We start from the raw sequence: 17,072 nt of genomic DNA on the forward strand, positions 1-17,072 counted from the left end.
GAAGGGAGGCAAATAGCCCAGGTGAGAGAGGGGTGAGTGTGGAGGAGGAGGAACAGCTAATAGCTTTGGGAAGTGGAGGAGGGGGACAGAAGAGAAGGACCTTACCCAGGGAAGGGCATAAGTTTGAATTTTGTGACCAAAAAAAGGCGGCATGAGGCTGTGATGAAGAGTCCTTCTGACCTGTGTGGAAGAGACTGTGCTTTGATGACAGCCTGGGAGACCCAAGCACAGACAGTATGTCCAGGGAGAGGGCTCCGAGAACCACATAATGGCCCGTTTCAGTAAATCGCCCTTTCGACACACCGGTCATCCAAATGCAGTTACCCTTCCTGGGCTTGACAGAGTGAACACACATCCAGTATGTTAGTGAGGGGGTTACTGACCTCACTAGCCATCCTGGCTCTATCGGAGCCCCTCAGATGTATTGTGTATAGTGCAAATGCATGTCAAAGGCTTTACATATGGTTGGTATATATGGAAAGTTTTAGGAGCACATACTGTTTACTCAAGGGACTGGATTAACTTCTGCAGAGCTATTCTGGTCCACCTGTAAATACATGGACTAAAAGGCCTTATGAAAAGTAGTTACTGTGTACTGGCAAGGGGCACTTTTTAATACCTGAATATCTCATGTGATGAATGCTGGGGAGTTGTTTTGGTTTTTAAGCGGAAAAAAATACAGGATTGTGTTATACATCTGCTGGACACCATTTGAAAATATTTTTTGTCAATTCAAACATGTGGGCTTTTCTTCCCCAGACCCCTAGGGCTAAAAAAGTGTGCATTAAATTTGCAGTAAGAACTATTGCTGGGAATTACCCCTGTCCTGATGCCTTTGCTTAGACAGATAGTGAGGCCTGCATGGCAACAAGAGGGGAAAGAACTGTGGTGCTCCCAACCGTGCTCTCACTGGACCCTCACAGACATGCCTACAGCTTCCTTAGCTGCCGAGTGTGACACTAATGTCATCCTATGAGCTCCAAGCCGGAGATGTTCAGGCGTGTTCGGAGGAGAGCCTTCATGCTGCACCTGGGGCTGTGCTCCCAGGTTCACAGGTGTGGGCACACATAGCAGACTGTGCCTTGCCTTTAGGTTGCCTCAAGCACTCCCCTCGACGGGCACTCTATGTGTACCCAAAAGGTATGACTTGGAATAACTGAGCCTGGAATCAGCCATTATCTAGTTTCTGTAAACTCGTGGTTTTGGCACAAAGCAAGAGGATTTTGTGGTAGAAGGGGGGAAAAAAAAAGCAAGGAGGTGGGGGGATGGGGCCAGAGTGTGTTTGCAGCTGCTGGCCATCAAATTTCAGTTCAATCAACATGACTGAGTTCCAGCTCCCGAGAAAGAGCTTTTGACGACATATTGACACAGCCTGAACTACAGTGGTCCAAGTGTCAGTGCTATAATTATAAGGATTATATTTAATACTGCTCTTGGAAATGAAGGTCTGAAACACTGTGAGCCTCTCTCTCCCTAAAAGCTGGCCAAAATCTGTCCGAGGAGCCATTATGGTAATACACAAAGTTAGTAGGAAAAAAGAAAGGTCGGAACTCAAGTCATTATGAAAGGGGATCATGTGGCTGGCAGCTCAGGTCTGCTGGGACTTGAGCAGTGAGGAGGAAAAATGAGTGTGAAAGGAAGGGCAATTGGATTTGCAGGAAAAATGGAAAGTAGTTTTTAAAAGTACAGAATTAACTGGTTTAAGGAAATAAGTCAATTGATTAATACAGTACTTAACTTTAGAATTCCGTTTCTTTTTGTAGCACATAGTGGGCTTCAGCCAGGCAGAGGCCTGTTTGTTGAACAAAGACCAAACCCTGCAAATACTTCTAGACTTGCTTAATTCTTCACATCTTGATTTCAGTGCGAGTACCCATGTGTGCACAATTAAGCACATGCATAACTGTTTCCGGGAACTGGGCCATGGAGGTAAGCAGCCCACTGCTGAAGACCAAGTGCATCTAGATTGGAAGGCTGTTGAACCAAAAGCTTTTAGAGAAGCAGAGAGAATGCATGTCTATGGAAAACAAAATAATTTCCCGTAAACTATCATAACAACCAGAAATAAAGAGCTTGATCCTTCATTAGGCTGATGTTCCACAAGATGTCCATAGTATTTCCCACAGGCAGTTTCAGGAGGGAATGAATCAGATCAGAAGTGAGACTCAAAAGCTCAGATGTTGAGATACCACAGTGAGGAAAAAGGGAAATGGGGGGCGGGGGGGGTGGTGGTGGTGGTGGTGGTGTGAAAAACGATGGGAAGGGGAGAAGAAAAAAAAGGGGGAAAAGGAGAGAGAAAAAAAAAAGGAAGGGAGGGGGACAGGGAGGAAGAAGGCAAAGGGAGAAAAAAGAGATGGGAATGGAGGAAAAAGGGGGGAGGGAGAAAGAGAGAGGGAAGATAAGGAAAGAGGAGAGAGGGAAAGGGAAAGGGAAAGAAATTTGAGTATCTAGAGATGGTTTCTAAAGCAACAGAACCCTAAATAAATGGTCTGATTTTCCAAAGTGAAAAACATAAACTGAACAGCCCATACAGCATTTTTGCCAACTGTCACTGGGGTGGCATTTCTGAAATCTGGTGGAATGACTCATCCCAAAACAAAAACTGTTGCCAACAAGGTCTTTCCTCCAGGTCTAATTATTTGAACGAGCACTGTAAACCCAAAATAAACAGAAAAATCAGAGACAACTCTTTGTCTTGGGGTTCAATTCTGAAGCTTCCTATGAAGCCATCCACTCTCCAAGTTGCCTGTCCAACCCACGAACAGGAGTCCAGGTGGTCCTCTGGGCCAAGGAAAGGATCAGCCCTGTGGGAGTGAACTCCTTGTCCATTAAAACAACCTCCTCCTTCTGCACCCAGCCACCATCTCTCGCCCCATGCATATGTGGAGGACACATTCACCCGAGCAGTTTTACCCTCCAGGTTCGGGGTTTCCCACGGTGGCACTCATTACTGGAAGCAGCCTGGCCCTGCCCACAGGTAGCACAGTTCTCACACGGTTTGAGACAGACACACTTACATTCAGCGGGCACGGACCTGGCCCTAGGAGCACACTGTCGTACAGTAATTAAACACAGCCCTGGCGGCACAGATCAGCATCCTTCTTTGGCTGGTGCAAAATACAGTGATTTCGAACACGCTCTCTGAAGCAGCGTTGTTTTGCTGAATAATTTATGTCCCTGAGTCCTCTGAAAATGAGCAGCATACACTTCAGCGCTGCAACAGCTATTCAGCGGAGACAGTGCACATTGTGTTCAGTAAGCTCATTGCTTCAACACTGTTGCCATGACTATAAGAAAGTGATTATACTATTGTTTACAAGAGACTCGCGGTAAGTCATTACCACAGTAGCCAGAGTTTTGCCTCAAGTCCAAATTTTTGGGAAGGAAAAAAAGAAAAAAAATCTCACAGGTATAATTAACTTCTTTGTGATCAAGATAATTCCATCGAAGGACTGAAAACTGAATACAGTGCACGGGGAGGAATGAAAATAAGTAAGAATCACAAGTGTCTCAGCACTGTTGACTGCTTTTCTGACTGTTTCATTGGTAAATTCCACAGAGAAAAAAAAAAAAGCCCTGCTAACTAAATAACTGCTGTGGCTCATTTTCAAGGAAAAAAAATAATTTATAGGGCAAGCACCAATGTAGGAGTTCAACTGTGATGAGTAACTCCATGAAAACAAACCACTTTGTACAAAATGTAAGGGAAAAAAAGACACTTAAAAATCTGACTTTGAAAAGCCATATTTCATAGTCCCAAGTGTTTCTTCTGTGTCCTGGAATGAAATCAATACCTAGAGCACTTAGTTCTGAATCCTCCAGTGCGTATGTCCAGTACATGACCTCTTTATCTCGATAGTGTGCTGATGATCAAGTTTCCAAAACTAAGAAGTAACTCTGAAGCTGTTGGAAAGTCATCCTCACATTTCCTATGGACAGTAACAGGCCACAGAACACAAAGCACAGAGATGATTAATAGAGTGCTGGACTAGGAGTCAGGAAATCTGGGCTCCGTTCCCAGCTCTGCCACTGACCTGCTCTTTGACCTCGGACAAGACACTTGACCTTTCTCTGCTTCTGTTCCTTCTTCCATTCTTTGTCTATCTTGTCTCTCGAGGCCCTAAGGTATGCAGGGAAGGGCATGGTCCTCACTGGGTGTTTGTGTAACACCTACCCTAGGGAGGTGCCTGCAGAGCTCTGTAATAAAGCCAGGGTACCACAGGGATGACACTTGCTCAACAGCATGTTTTGCATTAAAGCAGAATAGCCCCGATGAACCTTCTTGGGGTTTTATCTGCTAGTTCAGGATCTTCAGCTAGCTTCAGGCTTGGGCAGCAGGTAAATGGGTTTGCAAGAGCTGCTTCCTCACTGTGTCAGAAGCACTTACATGCCAGTTTCTAATTGGCACTAATTTATGTGCACCTTGATTCAGCTGGGTTTGCGAGCACATCAGAATGATACCTGAGTGACAGAGATAAAAATAGCAACAGGAGCCCTTTCTGAACAAAAGAAATTCCTTCAGGGAAATGCCACCACCTGTGTGCGAAGCCACAGGCATAGACATGAACATTCCTTCATTACTACAGTACAGTTATCTTAGCAGATGGGAGGCAACACATGCTGGACAACGTGGCTCCCACCTGCTAGTGCTGGGGGTACAGCTGCAGCCTTGACCAAGAGCAGATGACCTGTGTATACGCTCTCAGTTCCAGCCTCACTTTCCTCCCAGTTTGCTGGAGCATCAAGTACATGAAGTGCTTGGACACAGCCAAAATAACTGGGAGGCTAATTTTAGTACAAACTGAGCAGAACCAAGAGCAAGCAAAGCAAGAAAATATGAAGCATACTTTTATGATTATGAATAAAAAAATGGGAAATGCTTTTCTCTCCTAAAAGGAAGGGGCACCGCCACATCTTGCATATTTATTGTGAACCTTGGCAACCTGGTGCCATAAAATCCCAGCCCTGGGAGTGATTATGTAAATGACTCATATGGGTTTGTATTTCCGGTAGCCATACCTGTGGGTCAAAGGCTGGAAAGGTGATTGGAGTGCACCTCAAAGGCTCAAAACACAGAAGTGAAGTAAGAAGAATCCATCAACTCATGCACATTGTCTGCAGCTTGGCCAAAGCAAACATTCAAATATCCTGTCTTAGGCCCCCTCAATAATGAATTTGGCTTCTAAGCCACAAAACTCACCATCAGATCTCAATGCACTTTACAAAGGTGATAAATAGCATTTTTCATAGAGGAGACTGGGGTTTATGGAAGTGAAACAACAGAAGCAATGTTGAATAGACTCTAATGTCAGAATAGAAACACTGAGATTTTATTGTACAGTGCTCACATCTAAGAACTGTTGCTCGACAGTTGCAGGTATTTTGTGTTAGGTATTGGTGTTGGCACTTCTGTGCAATTAGGGATTGATTACCTGCATCTAGTAATACTTTGGAAGGACTTGACAAAGTTTGACATATTCACAAGTTGACTGTCAAGTGGTTATAGCAAGCTCTTCACGGGAAATCTGGGGCATAAGTAGTTTATGCTTTCATCTAAAAAAAAAACCCAACAACCCACCCAAAAAACAAACCCAAAAACAAACCCAGAAAAAATCTGTCTCTTAATACTGTGAAGTTGAAAAAGTGATCCAAATCTCACTTGGCATCAACTCCTTTTCTGCAGCCAAGACCACTGCTTCTTTCACTGCTCAAAGCTGTTCCAAACTGTAGCAGCATGATAAGGGTAAGATCCCTTTCATGTTTACAGCCACTGATTTCAGCTTTGGGGAAAACACAGACCTGTCATGGATCTCATCAGCTTCACCCTAGTGCTGCTGACACTACCATCACCGGGACGTCATACAGGGGAACACTGACATACAGACACCAGAGAGAAGCCAAAGAGAACAGACATTGTTCCTCCTCTTCTCTTCAGAGCAGCCAGGTGGCTAAAGCTCTTCCATTTACCACGTAGCTGGTTGTGTGCCCTCTTACATGTGGCATAGCAGTTCCTTTAACCACCTTCTGAACTCCATAGAAATGGTGGTGACAGGTCATTACCATGTGGAGTTGGACTCCCAGCAGAGACCAAGGTCCCACGTGTTAGGCAGTGAGACAGTGCTCAGGTATACAAGGGAAAGAGTGGCACAACAGAGGATGTGCACAAGGCCACAGTGATGCTTGCTGGCACAGCCAGCACCTCTATGCCAGAGCTTTGCTAGCTGGAACAGCTTGCCAGCTTCCGGCTCCTTCGACACCACACAGAACATGCAATAAAAATGGAGATATTACCCTTCCCAAAGTTGTCAGAGGGACCAGGATACATAAATCACAGGTTCATAGAATGTGTAAGGTTGAAAGGGACACTTGGAGGTCATCTAGTCCAACTTCCCTGCAGTAAGCAGGGACATCTTCACTAAATCAGGTTGCTCAGAGCCCCATCAAGCCTGACCTTGAATATCTCCAGGGATGGGACCTCCACTACCTCTCTGGGCAACCTGTGCCAGTGATCCACCACCTTCATATTGAAGAACTTTTTCCTAACATCCAACCTAAATCTCCCCTTTCTAGTTTAAAATTGTTACCCCTTGCCCTATTGCTACATGCTGTTTTGAATAGTTCTTCCCCAGCTTTCTTACAGGAACCTTTCAGGTACTGGAAAGCTGCTATAAGGTCCCTCTGAAGCCTTCTCTTCTCCATGCTGAACAAGCCCAACTCTCTCAGCCTGTCTTCACTGGAGAGGTGCTCCAGCCCTTTGATCACCTTTGTGGCCCTCCTCTGGACACAGTCCAACAGGTCCATCTCCTTCTTGTGCTTAGGGCTCCAAAGCTGGACACAGTACTCCAGGTGGGGTCTCACCAGAGCAGAGTAGAGGGGATAGAGCTCTTCTTTTCCATTGGTTTCCTAATCCAACAGATTCAACAAGAAAGACTAGAACTGGCCTCTGAAGATGGTATCTTGGTAGTAAGAACCGTTGACAGCAGTTAGGAAGAGGAAGACAGGCAAGTTATGGCCTTTCTTAACCTGCTGACTATCCTAGTTGCTGGGGTTTTTTTGGTCAGTGTAAGCTAACTGAACCCAATGTAACACCTTCTGCAGGCAGTATTCTTTGTGAGGGGAGAAGTAATAATAGTGAGATAAGTCAAAGTTTCATCAAAGCAGCTTCTCTGACTCAGACATACCTTTCTAAGGTTCAAATTTCCCCACAGAGTGGCTAACATTTTTGCTGGAGTCACACTTCTCAGCACAGAAGAAAGAGAAACTGTATCTCACTATCCTTTGTTGTGGTGCTACACACAAGGGGCTCAATTTGAGTACCCCAGGGGATGCAAGAGCTCTATCAGAGGACATGCTGTAATAGTGAAGTTAAGAAGCCCATGGGTTGGCGTGTCAAGCTCTCACAGACAAACTGTTCCTCTGCTCACTATCTACAGAAACTTTGGTGGTGGAAACAGTCTGTTAAACAGTTTCAGAACAGAGAAGACTTTCATTAAATGTATTCACAGCTTAAAAAGCTCCAAAGGAGGCAAGAGATTTGATGGGAGATCTAGGATGGAAATGGCTCGTACACTAACATACATTTAACAAATTCACTTGCTGAACTTCTCATTAAATATAGCTTTTATGCAGCTTCCAGGGGGTCTTCTTGATTTTGGTTCAGAAAGCCTTCTCACAGCTGTGGGGAACAAAGATTTTAAATGGTGCCCGTGTCTACCCTCACCAAATGACTCCCAGCAGGCCAGAGGGTCCATGACAGCAGATCAAAGTTTCCTACCCACAAAGGCAATGTGACATTCATTTTACCTGTCTCAGCTACACTGATAATTGTCTTTATCAGAACCCAGCTTTGCTCCCTCAGTATCACAAGCAGTGGGCAGCAGTCCTTCACCTCAAAACCAGAACATCTCATTGCTGCGGCACCAAACTTTGTCAGTCAAAAGATCCCACCCCAGCTTCACCAAATGGTTTGCACTTTAATCCACCTGTGTTCACTGCACCATAACTTCACTTGGCCCCATAACTGATCACCTCATACTCCTTGCTTCAGAGCGCTTCCAAAAGTTACGTACGTCCAGAAAACACAACTAGTTCTGCATGGGTACCTCAGCATTGTTAGGTATCATTGAATCACAGCCAAGCAGTAAACAAAGCAAAGAGCTTGGGAGACAGGAAAAGTGTAAAAGATACCAGAGCACAATCCTTCTTTACAAAATACTTGAGGATTTTTAATGCTAACACAGGAGAGGCCAAACCCCAGTAAGCACACTGTGGATCATAAAAAAAAAAAAAAAAAAAAAAAAAAAGCTCTTAGGAAACAAAGCCAGGACTTTCATGATCATTTAAAGGGTCTCTGCGCAAAATAACTGTCTAAATTGAGGTTCTAGAAGCCAAACATGGCTCTCAGCACTAGTCAAGAAACCCTGTCTTCCACTGTGGTCCTCAAGGAACCACTAGTCCACTGGCTCTTCCAGTTTTATACTGACATGGATGAGAAGTTAGGGGAGTAGGAGGAATTAACCTATTGCCTTCTTCCTCGGCTACATTGTTTTTATGGGACTGTTTCCCTTTTCCACTGGCTTGCAAGACTCCATCTGGGGAGCAGGCCCCTTTCACAGTCACTCTTTTGAGTACAGAAAATACTAGCAATCCTTACAGTGATAAATTCAGTCCAACTTTGAGATGAGTTAAAGTAGAACAAGTCACTTGTCACCAACAGAAAACATTGCTTTAACACACTTGGAGGAAGATTTTGCCACTGCTGTGATGGTTGCAATGAAAGAACCTGACCAGCATAATACAATAATGCACATGAAACAGAGTTTCTGGTTTGCACAGAGCAAAACATACGGTGCTCTGCCTGTGTCAGAAGAACGAAGGAATGAATCGACCACTGGAGGTTTGAAACTGCAGAGCAAGAACTTTGGTTTTACCAGTTCAATGCTTAAGCCACAGAGGAATGCCCTCCAGAGCTAACTGTTTATATATAACATAAATAATATAAACAGCTAAGTGCTGGAGGGCATATACATACATATAGATGTATGTATAAAAGAGAGACAGAATATTTTATCTGTTCCACTCTGCACCATGAAAAGTAACACCACGGTATAAATAAACAAATGTCAGCTCTTGGGAAATGCAGGGAGGTAGAAAGTACAAAAGCTTTCCTGGTTGTGTCCTGAAGAATAAATTTCTCCCTGACATGCACCCACATCCATAGGTCCAGCTAAAAAAATCTGTTCTCCTCTCTCTAGTTAAGAAATGCTCCTGCCAAAGTAGTGCAGCCAAATAAGCCCAAACCAAGCGCCACTAAAGTCCCTCCCTTCTGCTGGTTTTAAAGTGCCTACTGGGAAAAGATAATAATCAAATAATAGTATCAACAGTGTCAGACAGTCACTTCAAGCTCTCTGATACGTTCAAGTCAACGTTGTTTCAAATGTTATCGAGTGTCAAATATTTACTCTTGAGTCCAACTGTGTAAACGACCCATCCAGTGCCACTAAACATGGCAGCGCCCTTGTAACAAGAGCAGAGGGACCTGCAAAGCAAAGGAAACAACCCAGCTATTTTCAGGAGAGGAAGCACGGGGACAAGCTTGGTTTTGCAGACAAAGAGCGTCCTGATAGCAAGAACTCCCTGAAGACAGTCATGACTGCCTTCGTGCTTATCTCTGTGGATTTTTTATTTTTCTCCCTTTTTAAACTGCAGCGAGGCAGGTGGAGCTTCACAGTTCCCCCAGAGTCAGAGATGTTCCCATTCTCACTCACATGCTCAGCATGTGGCTCACACAAATGCTACTGGCTTGTGCTTCCTTCTGCCAGAGCTGTACCTGCCACAACTGAAGCTCAGAGCTGCGTTTTGTTCCGGGACCCTGTGCACCCCAGGTCTGACATCTGCTACCAGCAAAAACTCTGGAATTAGAGGAATAGCCATCGGTGCCGTGTAAGGCTTCCACTGGATTTCCTCTTGGGAAACACCCCACTGAGGATGAATTCTTCTGCCTTAGAGATGGTTCTCTTCCCTGTCCATTTGTAATGCTCAGGACAATAGACTTAGCCTGCCTTGTAACTTCCTCTTTCAAGTACCCTTGAAATAACTGGTAGAGCAAATTCATCCTCCAGCTATGACCAGAGTGAAAGCAAGGCCCCATTATTTCCTGGGCTATCCCTCCCTGCCCTCTGAATTTTCAAGAACGGGAGCACAATGCTGTGCTGCTACCTGGTGCATGACCCTCAGCCACTTGAATTCATCCCTCTCAGGCACTGTGTGGTTTGCTTTTCCTTTTTAGTATTTGCAGCAATGTCGTAAGGGGCTCTTGGTAAGGGGGACATGTGCCTCCATGACAGAGAGACGTGACTTTGAACTGATGACTTTCTCTGTCGCTTAATTAGGCAGTCCTACCAGAGCAGCAGAAGAGGAATGTCTGTGTCAAGCACGGAGTGGGAGGATCATTGATGTGCCGTGATACCATTACAACAATACTGCTTCATGAGCCAGCATTTCTTCAGTGTCAAAACATGGTTCGGGGCCCCAGACGTCATGCTCAGTGAAGTCACATACCTTGTCAGCAGCATTGCAGAATGCCAGCATGCAAAAAAAGAGGGGGACTTTGTCAGACCTTTCCCTTGTCAAAAAGGCACATATGCATGGAGTTATCTGGGAGGTATGGCAAAACACAGTGTGGAGCGAGGGCTATGCACAGCATTCTCCAGCAAAGAACAGCTTAACGACCTTTAATGGTATTTCAGAAACAAGGACAACCTCTCTGCATTTAAAAGATGAAAATCTTTCACTATTTTCTTTGGAGTTGTTTCATTTTAGCACTTTCAAACAGCTGCTCCCAGCTATTTCATAATAATAGTAACAACTAGCAAGAAAACTCCCAAAAGCAACGAAAAAACCCACACATGGGCCTGCTCCCTGAGTTCAGAATGTGGATTTTTCTGGGACGTGCTTTATTAGGCAAAAGCCTTTTTCTTTCCCTTAAGACAAGTGCAAGGCACTTCATTAATACACACTGGAAAAATAAGATAATGGCTTTCTTGACTGTGACGAGAAACGTGGGGAGATTTAATCTGAACATTGAGTCAGGTCGAAGTGCCTAAATTCCCCTCGAACACAATGTTATCGCATTAATGCTTACATCATCACCCTTATGAATGATGCTGAGTAACGCAGCCCCAAACGTCGATTCACGCACCGCGACGAACTCCCGGGTAAGAAGAGAGAAAACAGCCACAAAGGTCCCATTTTTGCATACGTCAGGCGCTAAGAAAGATAGGTTTGATGTCTGGAGCAGAGGGAACGGTCTATTTTCAGCCGTTCGAATAGCAGCCACGGGCCTATCAGGACGCAGTCACTCCTCTCAGTATTTTGCCTGTGTGCCGAGAACTAGAAGTTGGAAGGCAGCGCAGTGTGCAGCACGCCTTTCAAAAGCCTGGTACACCGACTGCTCGCAATAAAGTAACAGGAGACAAGGCTTCACCTCCTTGACAAGTTCAGAGCAATTTCCAGTTGAAAAAGGTCAACATATCATTTACAAAGTGTCAGTGCCTGGAAAACTCTTGTAACTCTGCTGGGAGAAACACACTCTGCCATAATAACAGATCGACCCTTTCTGGTGCTGGTGGGGCTCAGAGCAACGGGGCGCGGGATGCCGCTGCCATGCTGGACGTCGCTGTGTGCTCCCATCCAGCGCTGCTGCTGCTGCCAGCGGGCCGGTCGCTGAGGTGGGCAGCTGAGCCGGGCACACAGGCTCCGGTCTCTCAGCCCTGCCCGCCCGCCTCCTGCGAGAGTACCGGCTGAGTTCAAGGGACATGGCGGCAAGGTGGCACCTTGAGTGAAAATAGCCGCCTGAAGCCCCGGTGAACAGGACTAAACGGGGCAGGGAGGCAATTTTGAAGTCGAGCGATACTTTGGTGCCACTTTAACCCCTGCCTGGGGATGCGCCGACAGTGCTTGCTGCCGGTGCCCCTCCTCAGGGATGCCCGCTGTCACCGCCTTGGCGAGGTGACGGCGGCGGCACGCAAAGCACTTGTAGGACCACAACCCCATTCAGTAAACACCCAGTCAGTGCCACAGTCCCTTCGAGGCAGGACACGGCCCTCAGCCCCCCACCCCGCTCCGGGCCCGCCCGTCCTGCCACCCGGCTCCTCACACCCTCCATGTCACTGCGAGGCCCAGCACCTCGGTCGGGACCATGGCCGGGCGCGGGAGGTGCAGGGAGCTGGGCAGCCGGGACACGGGGCACACCTCCCCACACACACCCCCCTCCCCACACCCCCGCCCAGGACCTACCCCGGGTGGGGACGAGCCCCGGCCCGGGCGCCGCCCCCGCCTTCACGCCCGGCCTGAGGGACGGCGGCGGGGAGAGGCGGGGGTGCCCTGAGGGGAGCGGGGTGGTGGTGGTGGTGGAGGGGGGGGTCTTCTCACAGCCGCGCGACGCGGCCCCTCCCCGCCGGCAGGGGGCACTGTGACTCACCGCCAGGAGGGCCGAGGCGCGCTGCTCCCCCGCCGGCTGCTCCCCGTTGATGCCGCCGTTGCTGAGGAGGTGCTGGTGGTAGTCCGGGGGCGCGGCGGCGGCGGCGGCGGGGGCGGCCGATCCGCCGGCGGCGGCCGCCTTGGGGTGCTTGCCGGCCTTGCGGGCGCCCTGGCCCTGCTGCACGAGGTGAAGGAGCTGCAAGGTGCTCTCCCGCTCGCGGTCGGAGCTCTCGGCGCGGCCCCGCTCGTAGCGCCCCTCGCAGCTGAGGTGGTGCTGGCGGCAGACGGCGATGCGGGCCCGCAGCCGCTCCACGATGGCGCTGTGCACCCGGGGCGCCGCCGGGCCCCCCCCCAGCAGCCCGGCCCCCAGCCCCGCGGCCTGGGGGGGAGCCGTGTCGCCCATCGCTGCCTGCCGGTCCTGGCCCTCCGGATGGGTCGGTCCTCACTGCCGCATGGAGGAGCGGGGGGGGGGGGGGGGTGTGGGGGGGTGTGAGGGGGGAGGAGAGGCGGGGGCAGCGGCGGGAGCCCGAGCCCGGGGGCTGGCGGCGGGGCGGAGGGCGGTCAGCCCCGCGCCCCCAGCCCACCCCCACCCGGCCCCCGGGCGGTGACGGCCCCGCGGGGGGTTGACAGATCGGGGGTGGGACGGGGCGGGATGAGGAGGGGGCGTCCGGCGGCCGCTAAGGTTGTGCCAGCATCGGCCGGGCGGGAGGTAGGGGGGCCTCGGGGCCGGGCAGCCCCCTCCGAGGGGCTCCGCGGGGCGGAAAGGTCGCCCGGGGAGGGGGGGACGGGGAGGGGGCTCCGCCGGGGAAGAAGGAGAAAAAAAAAAAAACCAAACCGAAAAAAAAAAACCCAAAAAAGCCCCCAAAAAATCAAACCAAAAAGAAAAAAAAAATCGAGCCGCTGCCTCCAAAACGAATCCCTGGATGAAGGAGCTCTCCCTCGGGAATGAGTGAGACTTGGCAGGTTTATTGATTTTATTTTATTTCGGGGGAGCGGGGGGGTTATTCCTTGAAGTGGAAATTTAAGGCATAGCCGCGCTCGGCGGCACGGAGAAACCCCCGGCGGACCAAAAACCTCGTAGGTTTGGGGGAGCGGGGCTTGGGGTTGGGTTTTCCTCTTTTTTTTTTTTTTTTTTTCTTATAAAGTCCTTAGTAAATGTGCAAATAGAGAGCCGGGGGAGGAAGAGGCGGAGGTTGGGGTTAGTTTAGTCTTTGTGCTTTCTCGTTTCTCTCGCCCGCTCTTTGCCGGCCACTCTTCGGTTTATTACCGTGTCCAACTGTCTGCCGCTAAATTGTAGTTCCTCTAAAAAAATCAGAGAGACGGATCCCACGGTCCGGAACAATGTCAGTCAGTGGACTTCCAGACCCACGCTTCGCCTTCACGTTAATCCAGCCACTGGATAGGAATCCGTATTGCTTCCAGCGCTTATTTCCCCCCTTAGTAATAAAGCAGCAAGCTACGAACCCAGGCAAAGAACTCCTCTCGCATACTTTCCCTCACGCTCCCAGACACTGAACAGTTTCAAGTACAGTTTCAGGAAAAGCACGGGGAGGAAAAAGGAAAAAAAAAAAGGGAAAAATAATAATAATTAAAAAAAAAAAAAAGCCAGCCCCTCTTCAGACAGTAATTACAAACGGAGAGTTGCACTTACAAACTTCCAGCATTTTGCACCCAGAACAGTCCAGCCACTTTTCCTTTGTGTTTTTGTATATTCCATCCCGGACCCGCGGGGTTGCCGGTGGGCTATCGGCGCTGCCTCCGCCGGGCGATGCCTCCGCTGCCGCCGGGTGCCCGAGCTGCCCGTTGCCCCTCCGTGCGGCGCGGCGCGGGTCCGCGGTGCGGGGCGCTGCGGGGGCGGGAGGCGGGTGTCACCGGGGACGCGGCGCCGGGGAGGCCGGGGCGAGGCGCGGAGCCTCCCAGCGGCCGCGGAGGGGAGTCGGGCCGCCGCCGCCGCTGCTCCCCGGGAGGTATTTGCATGGGAGGAAGCCAAGGAAATCCCCTTTCCCCTCCTCACTCGGTACCTGGGTGCCGGGGCGCGGGCGGGCGCTGCGCCGCCTGAGCAGCTGCCGAGGAGCGCAGCCTCCCCGCTCTCCCTCCTCCCCCGGCGGCGAGACCTTCGGGCGAGTACGAGGGAGTTCTCAAATAAATCACGGCGCTGCGCTCCTCTACCAGCTGGATTTCTCTGGAACAGACGGTAGAAAAACAAGCAGTGCCTTCTTAGGGCGCTCCCATGCACGGGACGAGGTCAGGCTCGGGATGTGGGAGCTCCGGGCTCGGACATGAGCTTCTTGGGTGTCCGGCGCAAGTCACGTAGCGCCTGCACTTTGGTTTCCCCCCTGGGAAAGCCTCAGCCTTGGTGCTTCTCCTGCCCGACTCCTCTATTTAGAGCAGGGACGGCCACTGCGAGGTCCGGCCCCCAGTCACTGGCCTTGCTGCAGCTGGCAGCAGTCAGGTCCTGCGTGTTGCTCTAGGTGAGCTCTGGAGAGGGATGCGAACACAGCTGGGAGCTGGTCGGCTTTGTTAAAGCAATACACTCTTGTGCCACTCTGATTCCCTTTGGGAATTTGGGAATAAAAATTCCCCCCAAGCAAGTGGAGACATATCCCTGAGCTGACATATCCTTCTACAGCGCCTCATACAAGGGGGCATCGTCTCAGTTAGTTCTGCAGTCGGAAAACTGCACAACTTTCATCACAACGCACCGGGAGCATTAACCTGAGGATGAGGAGGAACTAATAATAACCCTCTCAAGTGGTTTTATTCCCTTCCAAGGTCATGCATACAAATACTTCAGATGCCAATGATGAAATGACACGTTCCTGGGAATTCCCCCCAAAATACATAAAAGATACACAGTGCTGGACACACAGGAGATACGACAGCCCTGTATCTCCTTCCTGTTCTAACAAACAGGATCCGGCTGTGTGAGCACCAGCCAGAGTCACCAGCACATTCAGACCCACAATAGCCCCAGCAAACAATTTTGACTCTTCACTGAGGGACAAGGTCTGGGCAAGTCAGGTTTGTGGATGTGCTGCCTTCCGAGGAAGGTGTTACTGCTAACAGGAAAAGGGGATTTTTGGGGTGGGTTTTTTTTTCTTGACTTTGAGCAGCTGAGGAAAAGTGAGTTATTACTTGACACGTAACGGTGGCATATGCATCTGTTGAGAACAACGGGCCGGCACAGTTGGAAAATAAAATGAAATTTTAATGTCTGTAAAAGAATAGACAGTGTTACCTTTGCTTCGGGCCTCACTGGGGCTTTTATTCATTCTTTATGGCTCAGGTGTCACTGCTGTGTTCAAGAGGGCCAGTCACAGGATGCACACAACAGGAACACACGGGACTCACGGAGAATAAGCTCTTAAGCTTGGCTGGGGTTTTCAAACTTGCTGTGGCATAGGCAATCGGCAGTGCTGCTCAGGGGATGCCTGGGCAGCTGCAGGCGTTCTCTCTCTCTCTCACAAGATTTTGTAGAGCTCAGAGAATGATCTTTCATAACAAAGATTTTTCAATTTTAACTTATGATGTTTAAGATTCGCTTTTGGCCAAGCGGCACCTCGTGTTTCGCGGTTTAACACGGCCCTCTCAGGGCGAGAGCCAGGCAGCTGCCTGCGGGGCCGGCTCGCTCAACACACAGCAAATGCTGCCCCTGCTGTTCCCGGGAAGGAAGTGCCCTAAATTCATCCCTCGGATCTGCGGGGTTTGTCCAGAAAACCCCGGCGAAGGTAACCAGCCCCTGGATCCCGCTGTCACGTTTGGATTGGCTAGTTGTCAGTTCTCTTAGAAGCAAACGGTTCTTGACGTCATGGGAAGTCACTTGCGAGTCGTGTCATAGGGGTTCTAATACACACGAGATAAAACGGTAACAGGTGCCAAATAATTACTTCTTTTTCCTTCTGTTGACACGAATTTGAGTCCTTTTAACAACACTGTAATCTCCCATGAGGTGTCACGCTCCAGCCCCTTTCCTGGGTGAACTCGGTCGGCTGTCAAAGCTCTGAGTTCCCTAAGTCAGCAGCACCTTCACATCAGCACAGCACCTCTTTGTCCTGGGTTCACAGCCAGGACTTCTCATCATAAACGTCCCACTGTGTTAATAACTTTTTGAAAACTGGAATAAAAGGCTGTGCTGAACCTATGTCACTTAAAAACTCGAGTAGATGCTTTGGTCTAGGCACAAATCTCATTCATCTCTGTTTAGAAATCACCTATCAAATTATTTCAAGGTTATGTTAACTCCAACTAAGAGAGTTGGGCTTGTGCAGCCTGGAGAAGAGAAGGCTCCCGTGGGTGACCTTATAGTGGCCTTCCAGTACCTGAAAGGTGCTTGTAAGAAGGCTGGGGACAAGCTATTCAAAAGGGCATGTAGCAATAGGATGAGGGGTGATGGTTTTAAACTAGAAAACGGAAGATTTAGGTTGGATATTAGGAGAAAGCTCTTCAATATGAGGGTGGTAGATCACTGGCACAGGTTGTCCAGAGAGGTAGCGGAGGCCCCATCCCTGGAGATATTCAAGGTCAGGCTTGATGGGGATCTGAGCAACCTCATCTAGTGAAGATGTCCCTGCTCACATGCAGGGGGGTTGGAC

At 49.3% G+C, this 17,072-nt stretch overlaps 1 protein-coding gene across 1 annotated transcript in view; it reads right to left on the reverse strand.

The window, feature by feature from the left end:
- The window catches only part of MAML2 (mastermind like transcriptional coactivator 2), a gene marked incomplete at both ends in the record, with an annotated part of 218,861 nt that extends 205,978 nt beyond the window's left edge, over nt 1-12,883 (reverse strand). Inside the window, one exon of the mRNA XM_084268835.1 lies at nt 12,482-12,883. Within this exon, the coding sequence (XP_084124961.1) occupies nt 12,482-12,883 (402 nt within the window). The remainder of the gene's footprint in view (nt 1-12,481) is intronic.
- Nucleotides 12,884-17,072: the final 4,189 nt, after the last annotated feature.

The sequence above is a fragment of the Gallinula chloropus genome, assembly GCF_964237585.1.
Source record: "Gallinula chloropus genome assembly, chromosome: 1".
NCBI classification, from domain to species: Eukaryota; Metazoa; Chordata; class Aves; order Gruiformes; family Rallidae; genus Gallinula; species Gallinula chloropus.